Raw genomic sequence first — 20722 nt, 5'->3', positions numbered from 1 at the left:
AGTTATTTTAAAGCATGCCAATAGACCAAATAGGTTAAAGTTCAATGGTGAATTATTATTATTATTATTATTAGCAGCCATATGGTGCAAGGAAGCCTGAGGCTTATGCTGCACCAGCCAAAAAAAATAACCAAGTCACCCTGAGAGAGAGAGAGAGAGAGAGCAATGTAGAAAGGAATCACCAAGAAAGAGAAGAATGTGCAACAACTCTCACTGTAGCTATTATATGTTGTGATGATTAAACACAGAAGTATTAAACACTCTTAAGTATTAAAATTACCTACCTAACAAATCTACTATCTGGCCAGACAGATTTACCATCTTTGTTTTGAAGATGTATATTGTTAAGCCTAGTTTGACAAATACTGAGTACTGCAACCTTCCCTGTCATCTGGAGTTCATACCCAGGTTGCCTATCCCCAAGGTTAAAAATTTTGCAAAACCTGGAGACTTCTGGCTGAATACATTAAATATACTCCAAAAAAAAAAAAAAAAAGACAATAAGAAATTGCCCATGTTTAGATGAAAAAGAAATATTTATAAAAGAAAAAAATGTTTTAATAACAGTAACAATAATTACATTAATATATTTGAGGAATAATTAAACAGTACTGCAGTAAAATTAATCAAGAGCAACAAAAATAAATCATTATACAGTCAAATTTCATTAATACAAAGCTCAAGGGACCTAAATTTTCACGTTCTGTAATAACAAGGTCCCCCAAAAGTGTCAAAATTTTACCTTTTTTTTTTTTTTTTGGTACATACTACATATCAAAAAATAATAAATAATACAGCCACTCCCCGACTTACGTAAGGATTGCATTCCGTAAGTCAGAATTTTACATAAGTTGGAATTTCCCTAAATGCTTATGCAGCACTCGCAAATTTGATTGAAGAAAAAAAGAAATGTTCAATAAACATGCAAATAGAATTATTTATTAAATTTTTTTTATCTCATGCGCAGGAAAAATTACAAAAGTGTACAAAATTACAAAAATTTCAAAATTATAAAATAAAAAAAAAGAGAGAGAGGAGACAGGCATCAAGTTTTATCTTTCCGAGTTTCATTGCCAGAATTAACTCTCCAGCTGATAAGCATGGTGCTGCAGAAGTTGAGGGCTGTGGAGGGGTTTTTTGCAACACATCACAAAATTTCTCTGCAGCTGCAGAATCAGCACTGGCGACCACTGCAGATTTTAATGTTTTGGAAACCAGCACGATGCTTGAACCTATTAAACCACCCGTTGCTTGCCATGAACTTGGCTTGAGGTTCACTGTACTTATCCTTAATATCTTCATAAATACTTCTTGCTTTTGTTTGACTGGCCATTGGACTCAGGCACTTGCTTCTGAATCTGATTCTCAATCCATATTATTAATAACTTTTCCATCTCGATGTAGCACCTGAACGCTGTTTTGTGATCACTGTTGATCTTAAATGCATTGATCCTTAACACATTCTTTTATATGCGCACTGTCGCTTAAGATAGTATTCACTACTGAAGCAGCGAGACCTAATTTCCGTGCAATAGACAACAAACTTTGTCCTGCTTCGTACTTCTTAATTAATCATCTTCATTTCTAAATCAATTTTGTTTCATTTTCTAGCACTGCCAGCACTTTGCACTTTCTGTTGGTCCCTTTCCCTTCACCATTGTAATAAGTAAATAGGAATGAAGAGAAGATTCTGAAAATTTATGTTTTTCATATGATTGAAAATTTCAGTAAAGGGGAACTCATTTCACCATAATACCGTAACGTAAAAACCCACAGAATTCCAGTTATCAGTATCATTGCAAATGCAATAAGATCGAGTTTACTACCCATTTATAATAGATTACACTAACAGAAAAGCCCAATAAACCAGAAATTGCAAATTGTTTTATGGTAGTGATCTCCAGAAATGTGTTTTAGAAAAATAACACAAAGGCATTCAAAATTGATTCTTATAACAGAATGTATGATAACGATGAAAGTGTAGTGCAATTTCCATTATAAAAATGACCTTTTAGAAAGATAAACAGCTTAGTTATATAGTAAAAATTTCAACTTCCGAGGTCTTGGAATGAATTACCAAAAAAAAAAAAAAAAAAAAAAAAAACACCAATGTGTTATTGGGTTCACATTACAATATTTTCAAGATACCTCCATTTATTTCTACAGGATTCAAAATATGTTTGCACTGGCCGGAAAAGACTTACATAAAGTTGAATTTCCATAAATCAATTATTACTTTAACAATACAGTAACAGGAATAACATATTTTTTAAAGATTTTATTTTATTTGCAATATAAACTAAGAAAAAAGCTGTTAACAGAAATGAAAATATTGTACAGTATATATTTTGATATATACAATATTTTAGTATCACAGTAAAAAGAATTACAATCTTAATATAAAAGGAGACATACAAACCATTAACTTTTTAATAAAATAATCTAATTTAGAGAAAGAATCCAAAGTTGTTTGCACAGTTTTTGTCCTATATGCATTTTTTAACTACAGCAGAAACATTATCAAATGAAATAGTTGTTTCTTTAACAATGTTACTGCAGGCCAACACATTCTTTATTATGTTTAATGGATTTGGGGCATCTTTTTTAGATGGCAGTGTGTGCACTTCTTCACTTGCTGTCGCTGGTAACAAAAAAAACATTGTTTTGTTTGGTGCTCAGCAGCAATTTCGGTGTTGGCATTGCAGTAGTAGCAACTTCATCATCCACCTGCACAAACTCTTCAAATTCGCCAACAAAATCCATATGCTCCTTCAAATTCCTCCATTATTCAATGTTGTTATCACATTTGTCTGCTGGACCATGTTTTTCGATGATATTCTCTCCAAAGTCATTCTTTCTGAAGCAGTTTATTATTACGCTTGAGGCAATACTGTCCCAAGCAATAACAAGATTACAGATAGCCTCCGCAACATTCCAATTTGACTGCAAATTGTTCCCTCCTTCTATGTTGCAGATCAAAGTGCCTTATCAGGTGGGCTCTGTATGCTCTCTTAAAGTTATAAATAATGCCTTAATCCAGTGGTTGCATTAAACTGGTGGTATTTGGGGGGGGGGTTAAAAACAACAGCTGTATATTTGTCAACTTAAGTGTCATGGCAGAATGTGCTGTAAACAATCTAGAATCATCAAACTGCTCCTTTTTTCTGAAGCCATTCTTCTGTCCACTTTTGATAATCAAGACTGAAAAAGTTTGACCGTAAGTCAAGCACTTCTATTGGCTTCACAATCACAGGGAAGTTCGTTAACTGCTTTAAAACATCTTGGCTTGGAAAACTTATCAATCACAAGTGGGCACAGTTTTTGAACTTTGAAATGAAGTTCGAAAACAGTGCAGCAAAAAATAAGAAATTATTTTTGTTAAAGGCCTATAAATATGTGTTATTGTGGTTGAAAGTTCCATTTGTTTTATTACCTATAAATAAATATAGGCAATTACAACTTTAATGTTTTTATTTCTAAAGCTACTAAACCTTTTTTTTTTTTTTGTAATCTCCAGAACAGTATTTTTGATAAGTTTGAAAATCCAAACAAATCAGAAGTCTGAACTACCCCCAGTCCCAATTAATTTGATTATCGATGCTCTACTATACTTATAAAGGCATGTGAAATTTAATGCCTTCATTTGCTGATGATACAGAGTGGGCAGGGTGGTTAATGTCATTAATCAGACTACTCCAATGAGACATAAATAAATTAGGCAGATGGGATCAAAGTGGCAATTAAGGTTTATCATTAATAAATGAAGGTACTGCATTTGGTGGCAATAATCTCAGAATTACATAGCAATTGGATGGTACTACACTCAAGATAACAGTGAATGAAAAGACTTAGAGGAAATCATATAGTTTGACATGAAGTTTCTGAGCAGTGCAGACAGACAACTAGGATGACTAGTGGGGTTCTGTAAGTGATATACAGGAATTTTTTCAGCAGGGATAAGGAAGAAATTATCGCATTGTATAAGGCAATGGTTAAGCTGCATCTTGAGTACTGCATACAGGTCTGAAAGCCATATTTTAGGAAGGATATCAATTTGTTGGAACAGGTGCAGAGAAGAGTGACAAAATCAGTCAGGGACACAAAAGGGTACTCTCACTAAGGCTTGAATTCTGTAAATTGCAGCATCTGGAAACTAAGCACATGCAAAGAGACCTGATTTACATGTTTAAAGCTATAAGATTTTTGAACAAACTAAATGCTGATGGCATCCTTATTCTTTTTCCTTATGCAGTGGGATTATGACTTGAAAGGGTATTGGGATTCTTGAAATGATCCAAAGGTGAGCAACTCATAGCAAGATTGGCAAAAGGAGGACCATATGAGAATGGCTTCAATTATGTGGACAATCAGGCACTTTAGAGGGGATCTGATTAAGGATTATAAGGCTCTGAGAGGGATTTGTAAAATGAAGGATAGCAAAATTATCACTGTTATAAATAATTTCAAAACTAGAGGATATGAATTTAAATTACAAGAGAAGAGGTTTAGACTAGATCATACAGGTAGTGAAGGCAAGAAATTCAAAGGTCAACTGGATAGTTATCTACGTTATCTGGATTGTACAAATTGGAGCAGAATGGTATTAAGGGTAAGTTGCTATAATGGATAAAAGGATGGTTAAGTGGGAGAAGACAGAGGGTAGTAATCAATGGGTGCTGCTCTTCACGACTAATGTTATTAGTGGAGTCCCACAGGGCTCGGTGTTGGGTGCACTGTTGTTTTGTATATTTATCAATGATATTGATGAAGGTATATCAGGCTTAATGTCGAAGTTTGCAGATACAAAGGTTGGCAGGGTTGTTAATGACAGCAATGGTAGTGTGCTACTGCAACAGGATCTAGATAATTTGGGCAGATGGGCTAAGAAGTGGCAACTGAAGTTTAACCTTGGCAAATGCAAAGTACTGCATATGGGTAGAAGTAACCCCAGAGAAACGTACCAACTGTGTGGTACTACACTTAAGGTGGTAGAAAATGAAAAAGACCTGGAAGTAATTGTGCAGTCAGATATGAAGTTTTCTGATCAATGCAGACAGGCTGCCAGGGCAGGTCATGGGGTTTTGTCAATGATATATAGGAATTTTGTTAGCAGGGAAAAGGAGGTGATTGTCTCTCTGTATAAGGCAATGGTCAGGCCACACCTTGAGTACTGCGTACAGGTCTGGAGGCCTCATTTTAGGAAGGATGTAGATTTACTTGAGCGTGTACAGAGAAGGGCAACAAGATTGGTGAGGGGATTGAAGGGATCCTCTTACCAAGAGAGGCTTAAGTTCTGCAAATTGCAGCAGCTAGAGACTAGGCACCTGCGTGGTGATCTGATTGAGGTGTATAAGGCCTTGAATGGGTTGAGCACGCTGAATTCTGATGGGATTCTTCCACTTGTTCAGATTACGAACCTAAGGGGGCATAAATTCAAATTAAGAAAGGACAGATGTAGAATATAAGGAGGAACTGGACATGCATTTGGAGGGAATGGTGATTTTTTTTTTTTTTTTTTTGGCTGATGCTGCATAAGCTCATACACTTGCTTTCTTGCATCACATGCCACTACTACTACTACGTGAAAAGGGAAGCATATAACTTGTTTATTTTCTTATCTACTTTCTACTTTTTTTTTTTTTTTTTTTTGCTGGTGCAACATAATCCTCTGGCTTCCTTACACTATATGGCTAATACTATTATTTCCTACTTCCTTGCACTATATAGCTAATACTATTATTTCCTACTTCCTTGCACTATATGGCTAATACTATTCAGTATATAAGTTCTAATTGAGAAATTGCAACTGAGATATATTAATTTCTCTCTCTCTGTAACAGCCCCAATTTTATGTACCTGCTTCAAGATTGAAGCAACCATGCTACAACTTGCTACAACTTTGGTGCTACTTTAAAGCCAAGGCATCTACTCATTCAGCAGAAAAACTAAAATGTGAATTTTACTTTAACCTGGTTAATTACAAAAGGTGGTTCTTTGACAGGCTTAATTATCTGTTTCAGCCTTATTTATTAAAATAATAAATAATTACATTGAATAAGTACTGAAATTCATTTAATACTAATTTTATACCAATTTTAAAAAACAAATTCTGTTTTCAGAAATAAAAAGCTGAGTCAACTGTTTTCAAGGACTGCAAAGTCTCTTTCTCTCTGTCATTTTCTCTACAAACATGACATTGCAATCAGCATAATATTTATTACATCTGTAATAAATAATATGCTGATATCTGTAATAAATATTGGCAAGATGATGTGGTTAGGCTCTTTTTCTTTTTTTTTTTTTTGCTGATGCTGCACAAGCTTGCTTCCTTACAACATTTAATACTAATATGAGAATCAATATAAATATTTTATAAATAGTCAATATAAATAGTTTATAGTAACCACCAGTGTTTGGTACTGGTTATTATACACTCACATATAAGTAGCAGCAGGAATGAAAGACACTCATCACATAAAAGATGGATGAGTTCACTAAATTATCTTGTCTATTCTTGTATGAGCAAGTAGTGAAAAAATTATTTAAAAAATATATAATATAAAATATTTTAATTATAAATTCCTACTTGACACGATCTAAAGGATCTCCTAATGTCTGACGCAGACTGTTAAAATCTGGATAATAACTAGAAGGGGGTGCTATAACTTCAAGTAATCCTGAGGAAATATGTTCTGGAAACCTATAAAGAAAAGGGTAATTATAAATAAGTAAAACATGGCCTGACAAATAAAACTGGCACAAAAAAAAAGCAGTTTTGATAACATCCTTAAAAGAATCTAAAACTATCATGTTTTTTTTTTTTATATTCTCATTTTTTAAAAAAAAAACATGCCACATGGTGCCAGTACAAAGTATCTGCAATTTGTCTGCATTTTTCAATACTTGCAACCCATTTGAATGGGTGGCAAGTATTGAAGCTAATGTACCATTAAACAACACTTAAAAATAAGGAATGAAGTAGCTGTGAAGCCACAGCAGTCATAAACAGCTAATTTTTTGTGGAAATTTTCTGATTAAATTTTGTTTTATGTTGAATATTATTATATTAATTTTGAAAGAAATTTTCAGCAATAATGGATTTTAAGAATTTTTATGGAATTACACTGATTCTGATGGGTCCATCTTGGTACTGAAATCTGAACTGAACAGAACTTAACACTAGGAGGAGATATTCGATAGGCAAGTTCTCCTAATGAACTGCAAGATTCTCAAATTAACCCCCCTCCACCAAAAAGGAAATAATTTTAGTTTAACCCGATTTTTTTTAAACTCTCAGAACACAAAGTAGGGATATACACTGAATGCCCAATTTATTAGGTACACTGACCTAATAGTGTGTAGCACTTCCTTTATTCCTCAGAAAGAGGAACTGGCTCAAGTCATCAGAGCATGGACTCTATGGGATGCCAAAATCATTCTGTAGGGAAACTGGCCCACACTTCCTGCCAGTTGCCTCAGATTGGATGGGACAGATCCATGCTGTGAACATATTGTTCCCCATCCCACACATGTATGCAATGGCATTCAGTGCCACAGCTTACATGTGAAACATTTATCCACAGGTATATCAGGGGATTTAATGTATGGTATAAAAACACTCCTCCTACCACATACTTCTGCCACCAGCATGCAATATTGACACCTGGAATGATGATTACACTGATTCATGCTGCATTGCCATACCATGATCCTGCCATCAGCAGTACAACTGCTGATGGCAGGATCATGGTATGGCAATGCAGTACACGCCTGAAAGGTCTAGCTTAAAACAAGCCAATGTATCCACAGTGGCTTGTTTATAGCTGCAACAACAGAAGCCAGAGAGGCCATCTGCTGCTATATCCCATCTTTCAGATGGGATATAGCAGCAGGTGGATCTGATGGATTTTACATTCCTACTGTAGTTCTACATTGTCATTTGACCAAATGTAGCACCTGTAATTTTGAAATCACTAACTTCATATGACTCACTCACTCGACAGCCTCTTTTCAGCATGAAGATTCTTTCTTCAGTAAAGACAGAAGCAAAGTACCTGTTCAATTCATCCACAGCATGGCACCTCCGTAGCCAGGTGGGCAGGAGCAGCAGTGCATAGCGCACACTTCTTGATTAGACCGGGGTTCGAGCCCATGACCACCAAATACGGAGGATGCGGAAAGGTCAGGGAATGACCACTGCATATCCCCGGAGCAACATGGCCTTAGCTGCCATGCTTCTAAAAACCAAATAACAAACAACAACATCAACAGCATCAGCTGGGTTGTCTAAAACTTGCCCACACTCAGTGCACAAGAGTCTGATCTGATTTTCTTTTTTCCTTCCTTGTATTCACACATATGAAAAATTCCTTGTCCCCATTCTTTGCTCTCTCTTAGCCAATGCTTTCTCATACACATCCTTTGCCTCTCTAACCTTATCTGTGGACCTATTACAAATAAACTTGCAGCTGTTATAGGCTTTAGTACTTTTCAACACTCTGTAACTATACCCATGCAGTCTTTCTATCTTTTTCTGATCTATTTGACTGGCCAACTCTGGATTCATCCATTTCAGCATCCTCCTTCTGCAATATTTTCTTAATGGTATATATGCATTCATGGCATCTGTGATTTTTGCTTTAAAGGAATTCCATAATTCAAGTGTATTTGCCCTCACTCTGAAAACCACCCAATTAATAGATGCCATATAGTGCCTTAAACTATCAAAGTCCCCTCTTCTGAAGTAAAAACCCATGCCTTTACCTTTATCTACTGCAACATCTTTCTTCATCTTCCAACTGACAATTGTGTAATCACTATCTGACAATGGTTTCTGCACTTGAAACCCTGTGATATCATCTGATTTGTGAGTAATGATGAGATCAAGAATATTCTCATGCCTAGTACTTTCTCTAACATGCTGGGAAAAATAATAATTATCTAGTTTATTTAAAATTTTTTCCCCATTTTGAGTTTCCCTCCCACTTATTCCAATCAATCTGGGGCAGACTGATTCATACCTTTGCTTCCAACTAAATCACACCACACAGATTCTATGCTGGAAGACGAAAAGAAACTTGAAAAGAAATATGACACTACCACCCCTTCTATTTTCTCTATCTTTCCTAAATACTATCTTTCCTCTATCATCTCTAATTTCCAGATGGCACCACATTTGTTAGCCCTATTATGTCAGCATTAGTTGTCCTAACCATGTGTTCAAATTCAGCCATTTTATTAATAACACTCCTGACATTACTGTAGACACAGTTAAGACTAACTATTCTTCTATAGTTTACTGCCTTGACACACCCCTGGAGGTTATGTAGGCTTGTTTTCCTATCTTTTTCATCCCACTAATTTGAAATGTTGCTACCCTCAGAACGTCTTGCCAACATCAGCTGTTGTGGCAACAAACAAGAATTCCTGAGGTGAATACAAGCATTACTTTGACTCACATCATCAAATAAATGCAGATCGATATTACCCTTCTTACTCCCCCAACCAGCAGTTTCCCTGAGCCCAGGTATCCTCAATGATACTGGCAAATATCCTTGTAGCACCTTTGTTCAAATGAATACCATCTCTCCAAAACAGATTCCTTCTACCTACAAGTGTGGGACATGCTGATAAAATTTTCCACCCTAAAGTTTTGCAAATTCCCTCAAGTCTTGAGTTAATTCTCAAGATATTCAGCATATAATCCCACCTATCATGTCTGGGCAGAATTATAGACACATATACATTTTGTTTGTGTATACTATTGGAATGAGCAGAAGCCTGAAAAACAAGATGCAGGATATTTCAGAGACTGCTGGGAGTCATTGCGGTACAAGTAAACACATGGGTTGTGTTAGGGTAACTAAGAATAGAAATAGGTGCATGTATACTTGCGTGTACACCAATGCTAGGAGTTTAGTAAATAAATTTGATGAATTTGAGGTATTGCTCAAAACATCAAAGGCAGATATTGTTGGGATATCAGAGACGTGGTGTCACACAGATATAAGGAATGCAGAACTGGAATTTGGGGAGTACAACGTCTACAGAAAGGATAGACTGGATAGGAAGGGAGGAGGGGTTATGCTATTAGTTAAGAAATACATAAAATCCAAGGAAGTGAAGCCAGTGGACATCGCTGGACAGTGCAGTGTCGAGTCAGTTTGGTGTGACATAAGCATTGGGAGATCAAAATTGAGAGTAGGAGTGTGCTATAGGCCTAATCACTCTGATGAGTATAATAAGATACTGTACAGGGAAATAGAGTGGGCCAGTAAATCAGAGAGTCTTATAATGGGAGATTTTAATTTCCCAGATATTGACTGGAATTTGGGGGCTGGTCACTCACACACTAGCAAGGCTTTTGTGGATTTATTGGATGACTGTTTTCTACATCGGCATGTTCAGGAGGCAACTAGAGGGAAGAATACTCTTGATTTGATTATCAGCAGTGATTCTTCATGCATTAAGAATCTGCAGATAAATGAACCACTAGGTGGCAGTGATCACAGTGTGCTGAAGTGGGATTTACTCAAAGAGGTAACTACCATTAGGGGTAAAGGGAAGGGTTATTGCTTTCGTAAAGGCGACTACGATGGACTGAGACAGTATTTAAATTCTATACAGTGGGACCAACTGATGATGTTACCAACAGCAAATGCAAAATGGGAAGCATTCAAAGAACTTATCTTGGAAGCTACTAGGCTTTACATACCAACTAAGAAATATTGTTCAAGGTTTAGGCCTAAATGGATGTCAGATGAACTGATGAGGCATATGGCAGAGAAGAAACATGCATGGGATACATACAAATTAACACATGACACAGAAGCCTATGATAGATATAAGTTGATCTGTAACCAAGTTACAAAGGAGGTTAGGCAGGCGAAGGCAGATTACGAGAAATATTTGGCAAGGGATGCAAAGAGTTCTTTACTTATGTAAACTCTAGAAGGAAGGGGATGAATCAGATTGGTCCACTTGATATCGATGGGTCAACTGTTGATGATCCTGCTCAGGTAGCTAACAAACTAAATGAATATTTTGCATTGACATTCACACATGAGGAGTTATTTAGCGAGGGGAAAGCCAGAGGTGTATTCAACTCTAGCAGTAAGCTAGAGAATCTTGTAATAACTGAGAGTAAAGTGGAGGAGAAATTGTTGAAGATAAACATAAGAAAGGCACCCGGGGTGGATGGGATCTATCCAGTTATATTAAAGGAGGCAGCAAAGGAAGTAAGCAAACCCTTAGCCATAATTATGAGAGCTTCCTTGGACTCAGGGGAGGTACCCACAGACTGGAGATGTGCAAATGTCACCCCAATTCACAAAGGAGGATCAAAGGCTGACACAAGTAATTATAGACCTGTGAGTTTAACTTCTGTTCCAGGAAAATTAATGGAGGCACCAGTTAAAGAAGCACTGCAGGATCATTTAGACAAGACTTCAGCTATAGCTCAGACACAGCATGGTTTTGTTAAGGGGAAGTCTTGCCTGACCAATTTGATTGGATACTATGATGCAGTCACAAAGGAACTGGATGCAGGGAATAACTTTGATATTATATATGGAAGACTGCTGCACAAATTGGACTGCTGCACATGGAAGACTGCTGCACAAATTGGAGCAGTGTGGCATTGGAGGCAAATTGCTGCTGTGGATAAAGGGGTGGCTGAGGGGGAGAAGACAGTGAGTGGTAATCAATGGACACTGCTCGTTGTGGACTAATGTTATTAGTGGAGTCCCTCAGGGCTCAGTGTTGGGTCCATTATTGTTTTCTGTATTCATAAATGATATTGATGAGGGTATATCAAGCTTAATGTCAAAGTTTGCAGACGATACAAAGGTAGGCAGGGTTGTCAAGGACACTACTGACACTATGCTGCTGCAACAGGATCTGGAAAGGTTGAGCAGATGGGCAGAGAGGTGGCAAATGAAGTTTAACATTGACAAATGTAAAGTACTACACATGGGAAACAGCAACCCCAGAGCAACGTATCAACTCAGGTAGAGAATGAAAGGGACCTGGGGGTGGTTGTGCAGGCAGATATGAAGTTCTCTGAGCAGTGCAGGCAGATATGAAGTTCTCTGAACAGTGCAGACGGGCTGCAAGAGTAGCTCATGGTGTATTGTCAATGATATATAGGAATTTTTCTAGCAGGGATAAGGAGGTGATTATTCCCTTGTATAAGGCAATGGTCAGGCCACACCTAGAGTAATGTATACAGGTCTGGAGGCCTCATTTCAAGAAGGATGTAGAGCTGCTGGAACGAGTACAGAGAAGGGCAACAAGATTAGTGAATGGAACAAAGGCGTGCTCTTACGAAGAAAGGCTTAAGTTTTGCAAATTACAGTGTCTGGAGACTAGGCACCAGCGGGTGATCTGATAGAGGTGTATAAAGCCTTGAATGGTTTGAGCATGCTCAATGCTGATGGGATTCTTCCTCTTGCTCAGAATAACCACCTGAGAGGGCATAAATTCAAATTGAGGAAAGACAGATGTAGGATAGACGTGTGGAAATTTGCCTTTAGCCAGCGGGTGGTTTGTTGGTTGGTGGAACAGACTTCCATCCCTTGTTGTGGAAGTTGATAGCCTAAATAAGTTTAAGGCTCAGCTGGACAGGTATTTGGAACGAACAGAGGAGTGAAGTGGAAGTGGTTTTTTTTTTTTTTTTTTTTTTTTGGCTGATGCTGCATAAGCTTGCTTTCTTGCATCAAATGCCTCTACTAATGCTAATGCTATACAGATTTTGTATTGTATTGTATTGTATACAAAAAAATGTGTGTTGTATTGCATACAAAGTTTTTAAGGTATGAAATTTCATGCAGTTTGCTACAACAGTGAAAGCAGAAATTTAAGAAGGGGGTTGACCCATTAAATGGGTGGATGTATCCTATTACATTAAAAAAATCTATGGGGACAAAAACAATGAATACTGATTAAAACTAGTAAGTGATCTAATTTTCCATAATGAAAATATTGCCAATATAAAATGCTCTAAACAAAAGAATTTATATTCATTTTTATTAAAAGTTAATTATGTGCTTACTAAAAACTGTTATTTATTAAAAGTTAATTAATTGAAACATATGTACAATGAATTTCACTTTTCCAAATTACTGAAATTGGCTACAGTGACCTCTGCAAAGTGGACACCTCTCTACAGTGTCCAATTTAGAGCGGTTTCACTATATGTACTATATGGGATCAATGAGCATGTATGAGTATAGTGTGGTGTCTTTGATTTGTGCTCTATAAAAAAGTTATCTAATGTGTGGAATATTAAGAGTTTCTCAATAATGTTTCATATTAATGGATAGCTAAGAAGATGGCTGAATGTATAATCTACTTTCTAGATACAAGAAATGAACAGGTATTTATTATTTTACACTTTTAATTGATCTTCCATATACTAGAGTAACTGAAACTGGGTCAAGGTTAACAATTCCAAGAACAGTCTTTTGTGCAAACATCAACCGGCGAGTCACAGTTGTGGGTAGAGGAAATCCCCCAAGGGAGATTTAACCATCTGAAGCAAATAGCTCAACCAAAGACAACAGGATCAACTGTACTGATAATGGATTTGCCAGCTTGCCATGTTCAGAACTTTGCTGTTTGACTGGGGATGGGCAGCCCACAAAAGTAACTTTGAACAAAGAACTCGCCCCAACTTTTAGGTTTACTGTACAGTGAATATTTCTCAAGATCTCTAAAGGCAGTGTTATCCCACTCAACTCCCACAGACATTTCATGAGTGATCCCAAATGTTTTAAGAACACTTCAGGGGGAAAACACTAACTGCATCATGACCTCCAGTGCTCCTGAAAACCACCCAATGGGAAATAGTCCAGATCAGCTTGGTCAATTTTTAGTAACTCCATCCCTCACCATACTTCCATCCCCACCTAAACCAGCACAATAATTTGTCTGAGGATTGTGTGACTATATTGTTGGACATCAACATATGACCACTCATTTAACAGCATTTTGGGTACTCTACTGAATATATAGGGAGCCCTGCTAATCTGGATACCCTCTAATCCGAATTAACATCATCGAATGGCACCCATCCGTAACTCTTAACAGTGCAAGAGTTGAATCACCTTACAAGAGAACCAGGATGACCTTGATGATCCCAGGCCAGTGCCTGCTTGCAAGAAATGGTGGAAAGGCCACCAAGACCAACAGATAATGACTTCCCATCAAAACTTGACACCCAGAATGAAGTTACTGAAGATTCACCATCTCCCAACTCTGATGCAGATATCACAAAGCTTCCCAAGGAGACAGTCACTGACCAGGTTCTCTCCCTCTGACTTGACTTGAATCACTGATGACAAAACAGTCAAATCAGATTTCCTCTGCTGTGTGCAGCAAAATTATTCAGGTCTGGCTCCACATGGAGCATATCCTCCTGGACCTACACATAGTGCATAAAAAGATGAAGGCCAGGCTAGAGGTAATTACTGAAGGGTGAAAATTCAAATGCCATGGGCCCCTACTCCTACGTTGATGCCCTGAGAAACCCTCCAACCAAAGACAGAGTACCAACTAAGCCACAGAAGCAGAAAAAAAAGAACCCTACCTTGACACCTGTGAGGCAGTAAAAACAGTAGTCTCCAAACTATTAAAAATAATTAAAAACGAGAATAAAATAAATTAGGGCCATAATGTAGGAATCATTATTTTTTTTTTTTTTGGGACTTCTTTTTTGGGATTTCAGCCTGAAGGCTGAAATCCAAAAAAAGAAGGGTCTTTCCATCATCAATATGAACAGATTGCTGAGGAGACTGCACAAAGGAACCTTTAAGACATCCCTCACTGCTCTCATCCCAGCGAGTGCATCAAGCCAAAGAGGCCATGGGCGTAGGAGTAGGAGTAGGGACTCCTACGTTGATGCCCTGAGTACCACACTAACACAAAATCTCCACTTCTATGCAACTGGGTGGTTGAACTGTCACCCGAAGTATGGCTTGCCTTAAGACCACAGGATCACATCATCACTGGATGGGGCAGCTACCAGTTTAGAGAGCATGTGCCTGTACCAAAATGTTTCAGGTGTTGCAGATTTGGACACACAATCCACACCTGCTCCCAGGCAGATTCAACCTGTGGCCAATGTGCCCAAAAGGGTCACAGCTTCAACTCACATCCCAACAAAGAGTCTGATTCGGTCTATGCTAGCTGTAAGAGTGCCAAGATGGAAGCCAACCATTCAATAAGAGACAATAATTGCCTGATCTATATCAGGGCCAAGAGGTCCCAGCTACAAAGAAACAATTAAGGAGATGTGGAATAAAGCATACAATACAATAAAAATTCACTGAAATTCCTTCAAATCAATGCTCAATGTGCCAGAGCAGTTGCAGACCAGATCAGCTAATGAAGAGAACATAGACTTAATCCTCCTCCGGGAGCCCTATACACACTCAAAACATGTTAGGGGCTATCCTCTAATATATAAAATTATCCAAGCAGAAGATAATACTCCATGGGCAGACACTGATCCACAATCCAAATATAACAGTCACAAAGATCACCTCCCTCTGCTTGGGCAGCGTGTGTGCCTACATCATCAGCCCTCTTGAAGAATGTCACCTTATTTCCATATGCCAGCCAGATAAGGATATTATGTAGGCCATACAATACCTGCAACTAGTCCTAATCACTCTTCCCAATTCTAAGATCATTTTGGGAGCTGATGTAAACTGTCATTCATCAGCATAGTTTAACAGGACAGAAGATTGTAAGGACTTTCATAATGGTCAGCACATGGAAGAATTTCTTTTAAATTCACCTTTTAATGTATTAAATCAGCCCCATAACCTTCCTATTGTTATACCCTGTGGGCGACAACTATAGATATTACCACTGCAATGTGGTTCATCTCCCACAAAATCTCTGGATGGCAAGTTAACAGCACACGGACCACCTCTGACCACAGGGCTATTACCTTCGACCTTACCATTCTGTTGACACCGTACCTATCACCAGATGGGATACCAACTGATGGGCAAACTGGAACCAATTCACCACCTCACTCCAAGCATAGCTCCAGGAACTGGAAACGGCAGACTTCCAAAACCTTGATGTAGACACACATCAGAGAAAACTAACCCAGATAATCACAAATGCACGTGACCAATCCATCAAGAAAAGAACCCTAGCTCAGGCACTGTTCCATGGTGGTGCCTTGAACTTCAATGGCAGAAATGCATAGTTCAAGCAAAGAGGAGGACATTCCAACATGCCCGCTCCACCTGGCCTATACACAAGGTCAAAGCCTTACGAGAAGATTATTGATAAGCAAGAAATGCATACACTACACTCATTAGACAATGAAAGAAAATTTCATGGGAGCACCTAGTTTCCACAATTGGTAATGTTGAATCTTGGGGGGGGGGGTGTATCGTATTACGACCAACAAGCTCCAGAGGTGAAGTCACTGCCTCTGTAACCCCAGAAGGAGTTATGTCCACCTCATGGCACCAGTCAATAAATAAGATCCTAGACACTTTTCCTACAAGAGCAGAAGATCCTCAAATGGAGCAACAAACACAGATTATTCAAGAAAATGACACATGCCACTCCAATAGTACTGAAGGACCTTTCACCATTTTTTATTTATTTATTGTACTATGCAGTCCCAGCCAGCTTTCCCGGCAACCCCACAATCTATTTACAATGCTCTATCACTAACAATGTTGATCTATAATTATCTGAGATTGCCTCATAGACAATCAATTAATTCTCAATGTAATGTCCATATCACAATGCAATACCATGAAGATATCTGACACTATAAAGTCCCACCTGACTGAGTTTTGTCTGCAGATATTCAGAATTAGTGGCATTTGTCCCAGTCTTTGAGGATCTGCATGGCTCAACTTCTGGATGCTCTGGAGTCATTCTAGACTTGAAACTGTCCTTACAACCTCATTGCAACTACTCACACAAAGTCAGAAATTACACAGCTCTGGTTGCTCATTTTAGCAGGAGGGGCTGGGGCTGAACAACCGTTCTCTTGCCCTCTTATACAAGGCTGTCTTCATCCCAGTGGTGGCTTATGCAACCAGGATCTGGATCTGGTACACCTGCACAACAATAGTCAGTATTCAGAGAAAGCTAGCTTCAATAAAGAGATCCATCATGCTAACAATCACGCATGCTTGCTGCACACGGAGTACCCCCAGTTCATCATGTCCTGACAGGCATCCTTCCCCTTGCTCTGTACCTCCAACAGACCTGGCAGAACCAACGGCTTGAAACAAAGAAGTCTATTCCAAACATCATCTAAGTTTTCCCCACATCTCCACCCTGGTTCTCTCGCAGTCTCCACACTACATTCTTGATAACCGATCACAGTTCCTTCAAGAATAAACTAGCATCAATGGGAATCATTTACGATCCACTCTGTCACTGTGGCCAGCCTGAAGATTGCAACCACATCATTTATGAATGCCCCAGATATGAGGATCTCCGATGCACCCATTTTACAGAAATACAAGATATCCCTCGAGGACACAAATATATCTACATCAATGATGCACATTGCTACAAAGCTTTCTCCCATTTTGTGCAGAGTCTACTTCAGTAGAGAAAATCCCTGCTCACTCGTAGCTGGGACAATCATGAGTGACAACCACAAACTTCTGTTGACCTTGTATCCCAGGGTGGGATGTTACTAACCCAGTCCCTGGACAGGGTAGGATCCATGGTTAAATCCACACCAATGCCAAAGGCGATCACACCCAGCACCCCTGCTGTGTGGCTTTTCTTCCCCTCCCCCTTTCACCTGATGGAGTTTATGTTTCACCATTAACTAAGGGGGGGGGTTACCTTCATCTACATCCCTTCACTCTTTTTACTTTTACTCTTCACTATTTTTCACTCCCTCCCTTCTTGTGTACACCCTGTACCACACTATACTTTCTTTTTTTTTTAATTTGGTTAAAAGTTAAAAAAAAAAAAAAACCCTGGTCCAGGAAGCTCGGGTGACCCTGGCGGAGACCAACCAAAGAATAATAAGCAGCCTGGCTTGCCTCCTAGCAATGTGTAGGCAACATGGGCTCTCACCAGGGGTCCTATGGCCAAAATCCATAACACAACAACAGAACCCAACACAATCCTTTACACATACAACACGATACTTTTTTCTGGTTTTTACAGTGTCACTGTATTTCTTCACAAGAGTACTTATGACACAGATGTGGGGAACCATTGGTGGTACCTGACACCAAACACTATGCATATACTATATAGAACATTTTTTCTCTTTTTTTTTATTACCATGGAAGTAACTTGTTGTCAAAATACTGTACCAAAGTGATATTTACAGTTCATGCTGTTAAGAAGAAAGTGCTAACAAGCACAAATTTACGTGCTGTAGAAAATAGTGCAGTATAAAAGAAGCTCACAAAAATGAGCCTCCAAATTTCCTGTAGCATACGATATGAGAAATTCTGCTCTCATGTGAACTTTGCTTACAATACTTTAATATATTTTTAGTACCATCCACAAGAAGTGTGGTTTTCCCATTACAGTACTGTACTGTAGTTTCCAACTAAGAGTATCTAGTTTGAAACTTCATAACTGCATTTCCCTTATTCATAACAGCATCTAAGAGAGGTATCAAAAGAAAGTGCTTATATCTGAATGTTTCTGATATATTGAAGTTAACTGAGAAGTTCAGTCGCATTTTGGTGGCCAGAATGTGTGAAGAGTAGTTTTAAAAAACAAAATTTCTGTTAGTCACAAACAAGGAAAAGTCTAGGAAGCATCCCATAAAGTTTTATGTTGATGCTTCTATTACTAATGGAACAATATGTTTTTACAACTGATGGCTGTAGGTTACATGTGAAAGAGACTCATGACAAAAACTTGAAGAAGCTGTGCATAAATGGCATGTGCAGCAAAGTGGTTGTTGTTATTTGGTTTTTAGGAGCATTAGCAACTAAGGCTATATTGCTCCGGGGATATGCGGCGGTCATTCCCTGACCTTTCCGCACCCTCCATATTTGGTGGTCACGGGCTCGAACCCCGGTCTAATCAAGAAGCGTGTACTAAGCACTGCTGCTCCTGCCCACCTGGCTACGGAGGCGCCGGCAAAGTGGTGCAATAGTAAAGTGTTAAGCATCAAACAGCCACATGGAAGTAATTTGCATGAATGTAAACTTTGGTGACAAGATGGTTGGTTGTGGCATTTTTAGGAGACATGCTAATGAGTGTTAAGTGTTTTAAAAAACAGGTGAATAAGATAATAAAAACACAGAAGTATGCGTGGTCAAGGTATACAATGCTGATGAGGCTGGACTTATTTTGGTGTTTGCTGCCTCAAAACTCTAAAGCCTATAAACAAGAACATTCTACTCCTGGAAAGAAGCTCAGCAAGGAGAAAATGTCAGCCACACTTTGCACTAATGCCGATGCAAGCTATCAACTAAAATTTGTTGTAGTGAGAAAGTCATAGCAACCTTGAGTGCTCAAGAACAACCAAGATTTCACTCTACACATACCAAATATATGTAAAAGGTGTCTCTTCAGTGGGCTACCAATGTCATTAAAGCCATTGGGGTCATATTCAATTTTAAAACTTTTAGTGTCCCAATAAATGTTGGCACTGTGTGTGTGTGTGTGTGTGTGTGTGTTCCACTGACCCAGTAACGAAATGGAAATTCTCCAAAAGTTAAGAACTGAATTTTGTAATGCATGTTTAAGTCTGTCATTTAATTGTGGATGAAATGTTTCCGAAACAGTCAAGAAACAGTTAAAGATAATCAACATTCAGGTCATCTTTCAACTTCACGCAGTGATTGTCTTGCAACTCTCTGCCCACCCATTCTAGGTGGAAAAAGCCACAGTTTGAATCCTGTCAACGATCAGAGGAATTTTTATGGGTTTTTTTCACAACGTTGCTTAGTCAATCTCAGATTAGAGTTTTTTATCTGAAAAATTCAGGTTTTCTGGTCCAGTAAATTGACCAAAGAATACATGCAAGTGAATAACATTCAGGAATTTTGCCAGCATGGAAAAGGACGTGATTATCTTTTTATATAAAGTAATGGTTAGGCTACATCTTGAGTACTGCATACAGGTCTGGAAGCCTTATTTCAGGAAAGATGTGCAATAATATGATAATTGAAGGACACAAAAGGTCACTCTTACCAAAAAAGAATTCAGTTCTGCAAATTTCAACACCTAGAAACCAGGCACCTGCATGGAGAACTGGTTGAAGTTTTCAAGACTTTAAATGGATTGAGTAAACTAAATGCTGATGGCATCCTTACTCTTTCTCTGACAACACATGTAATGGAATATATACACATTACAGCATGGCACAAGCCAACAATCATAAAAATAGTGTAATTAGGCCCTACTGAATAGGGCCGGGTCCCATTGCAACACCTCCAAGAATAGATTGGAGGAGATTAAATGAGTCACAGGAGAGCTCCGAAAATGTGGCTACCCCCAGAAGATTTTGGAAAAATATATTACATGGGCAAAGAGAGCTGTTCTCATCCATTGCTACTGCATACATTCCTTACTATATGGGCTTAACAGAGCAGAGGTCTCTAGAATATTATGAACTTGACAGGCATGCTGTGTGTGGAGTGGAGACTGCACACAGTCATGTCAAAGGTAAAAGATCCTATACCCATCAAGGGTACAAGTGAAATTACATGAGATCAAATGTCCGGATTGTGGGGAGTGTTATGTTGGA

General features: G+C 38.3%; 1 protein-coding gene across 1 annotated transcript in view; it reads right to left on the bottom strand.

The window, feature by feature from the left end:
• LOC150079798 (alpha-1,3-mannosyl-glycoprotein 4-beta-N-acetylglucosaminyltransferase B-like) overlaps window positions 1–20722 on the bottom strand; it is a 186539-nt gene that overhangs the window by 96000 nt on the left and 69817 nt on the right. The window contains 1 exon segment of the mRNA XM_090382259.1: window positions 6587–6700. Within this exon segment, the coding sequence (XP_090238385.1) occupies window positions 6587–6700 (114 nt within the window).

This window comes from Mastigoproctus giganteus, chromosome 10, assembly GCF_048544385.1.
Source record: "Mastigoproctus giganteus isolate SK-2022 chromosome 10, ASM4854438v1, whole genome shotgun sequence".
NCBI lineage: Eukaryota > Metazoa > Arthropoda > Arachnida > Uropygi > Thelyphonidae > Mastigoproctus > Mastigoproctus giganteus.
The sequence above is the reverse complement of the archived record's forward strand: the minus strand, read 5'-3'. Positions and strand labels throughout refer to the sequence as shown.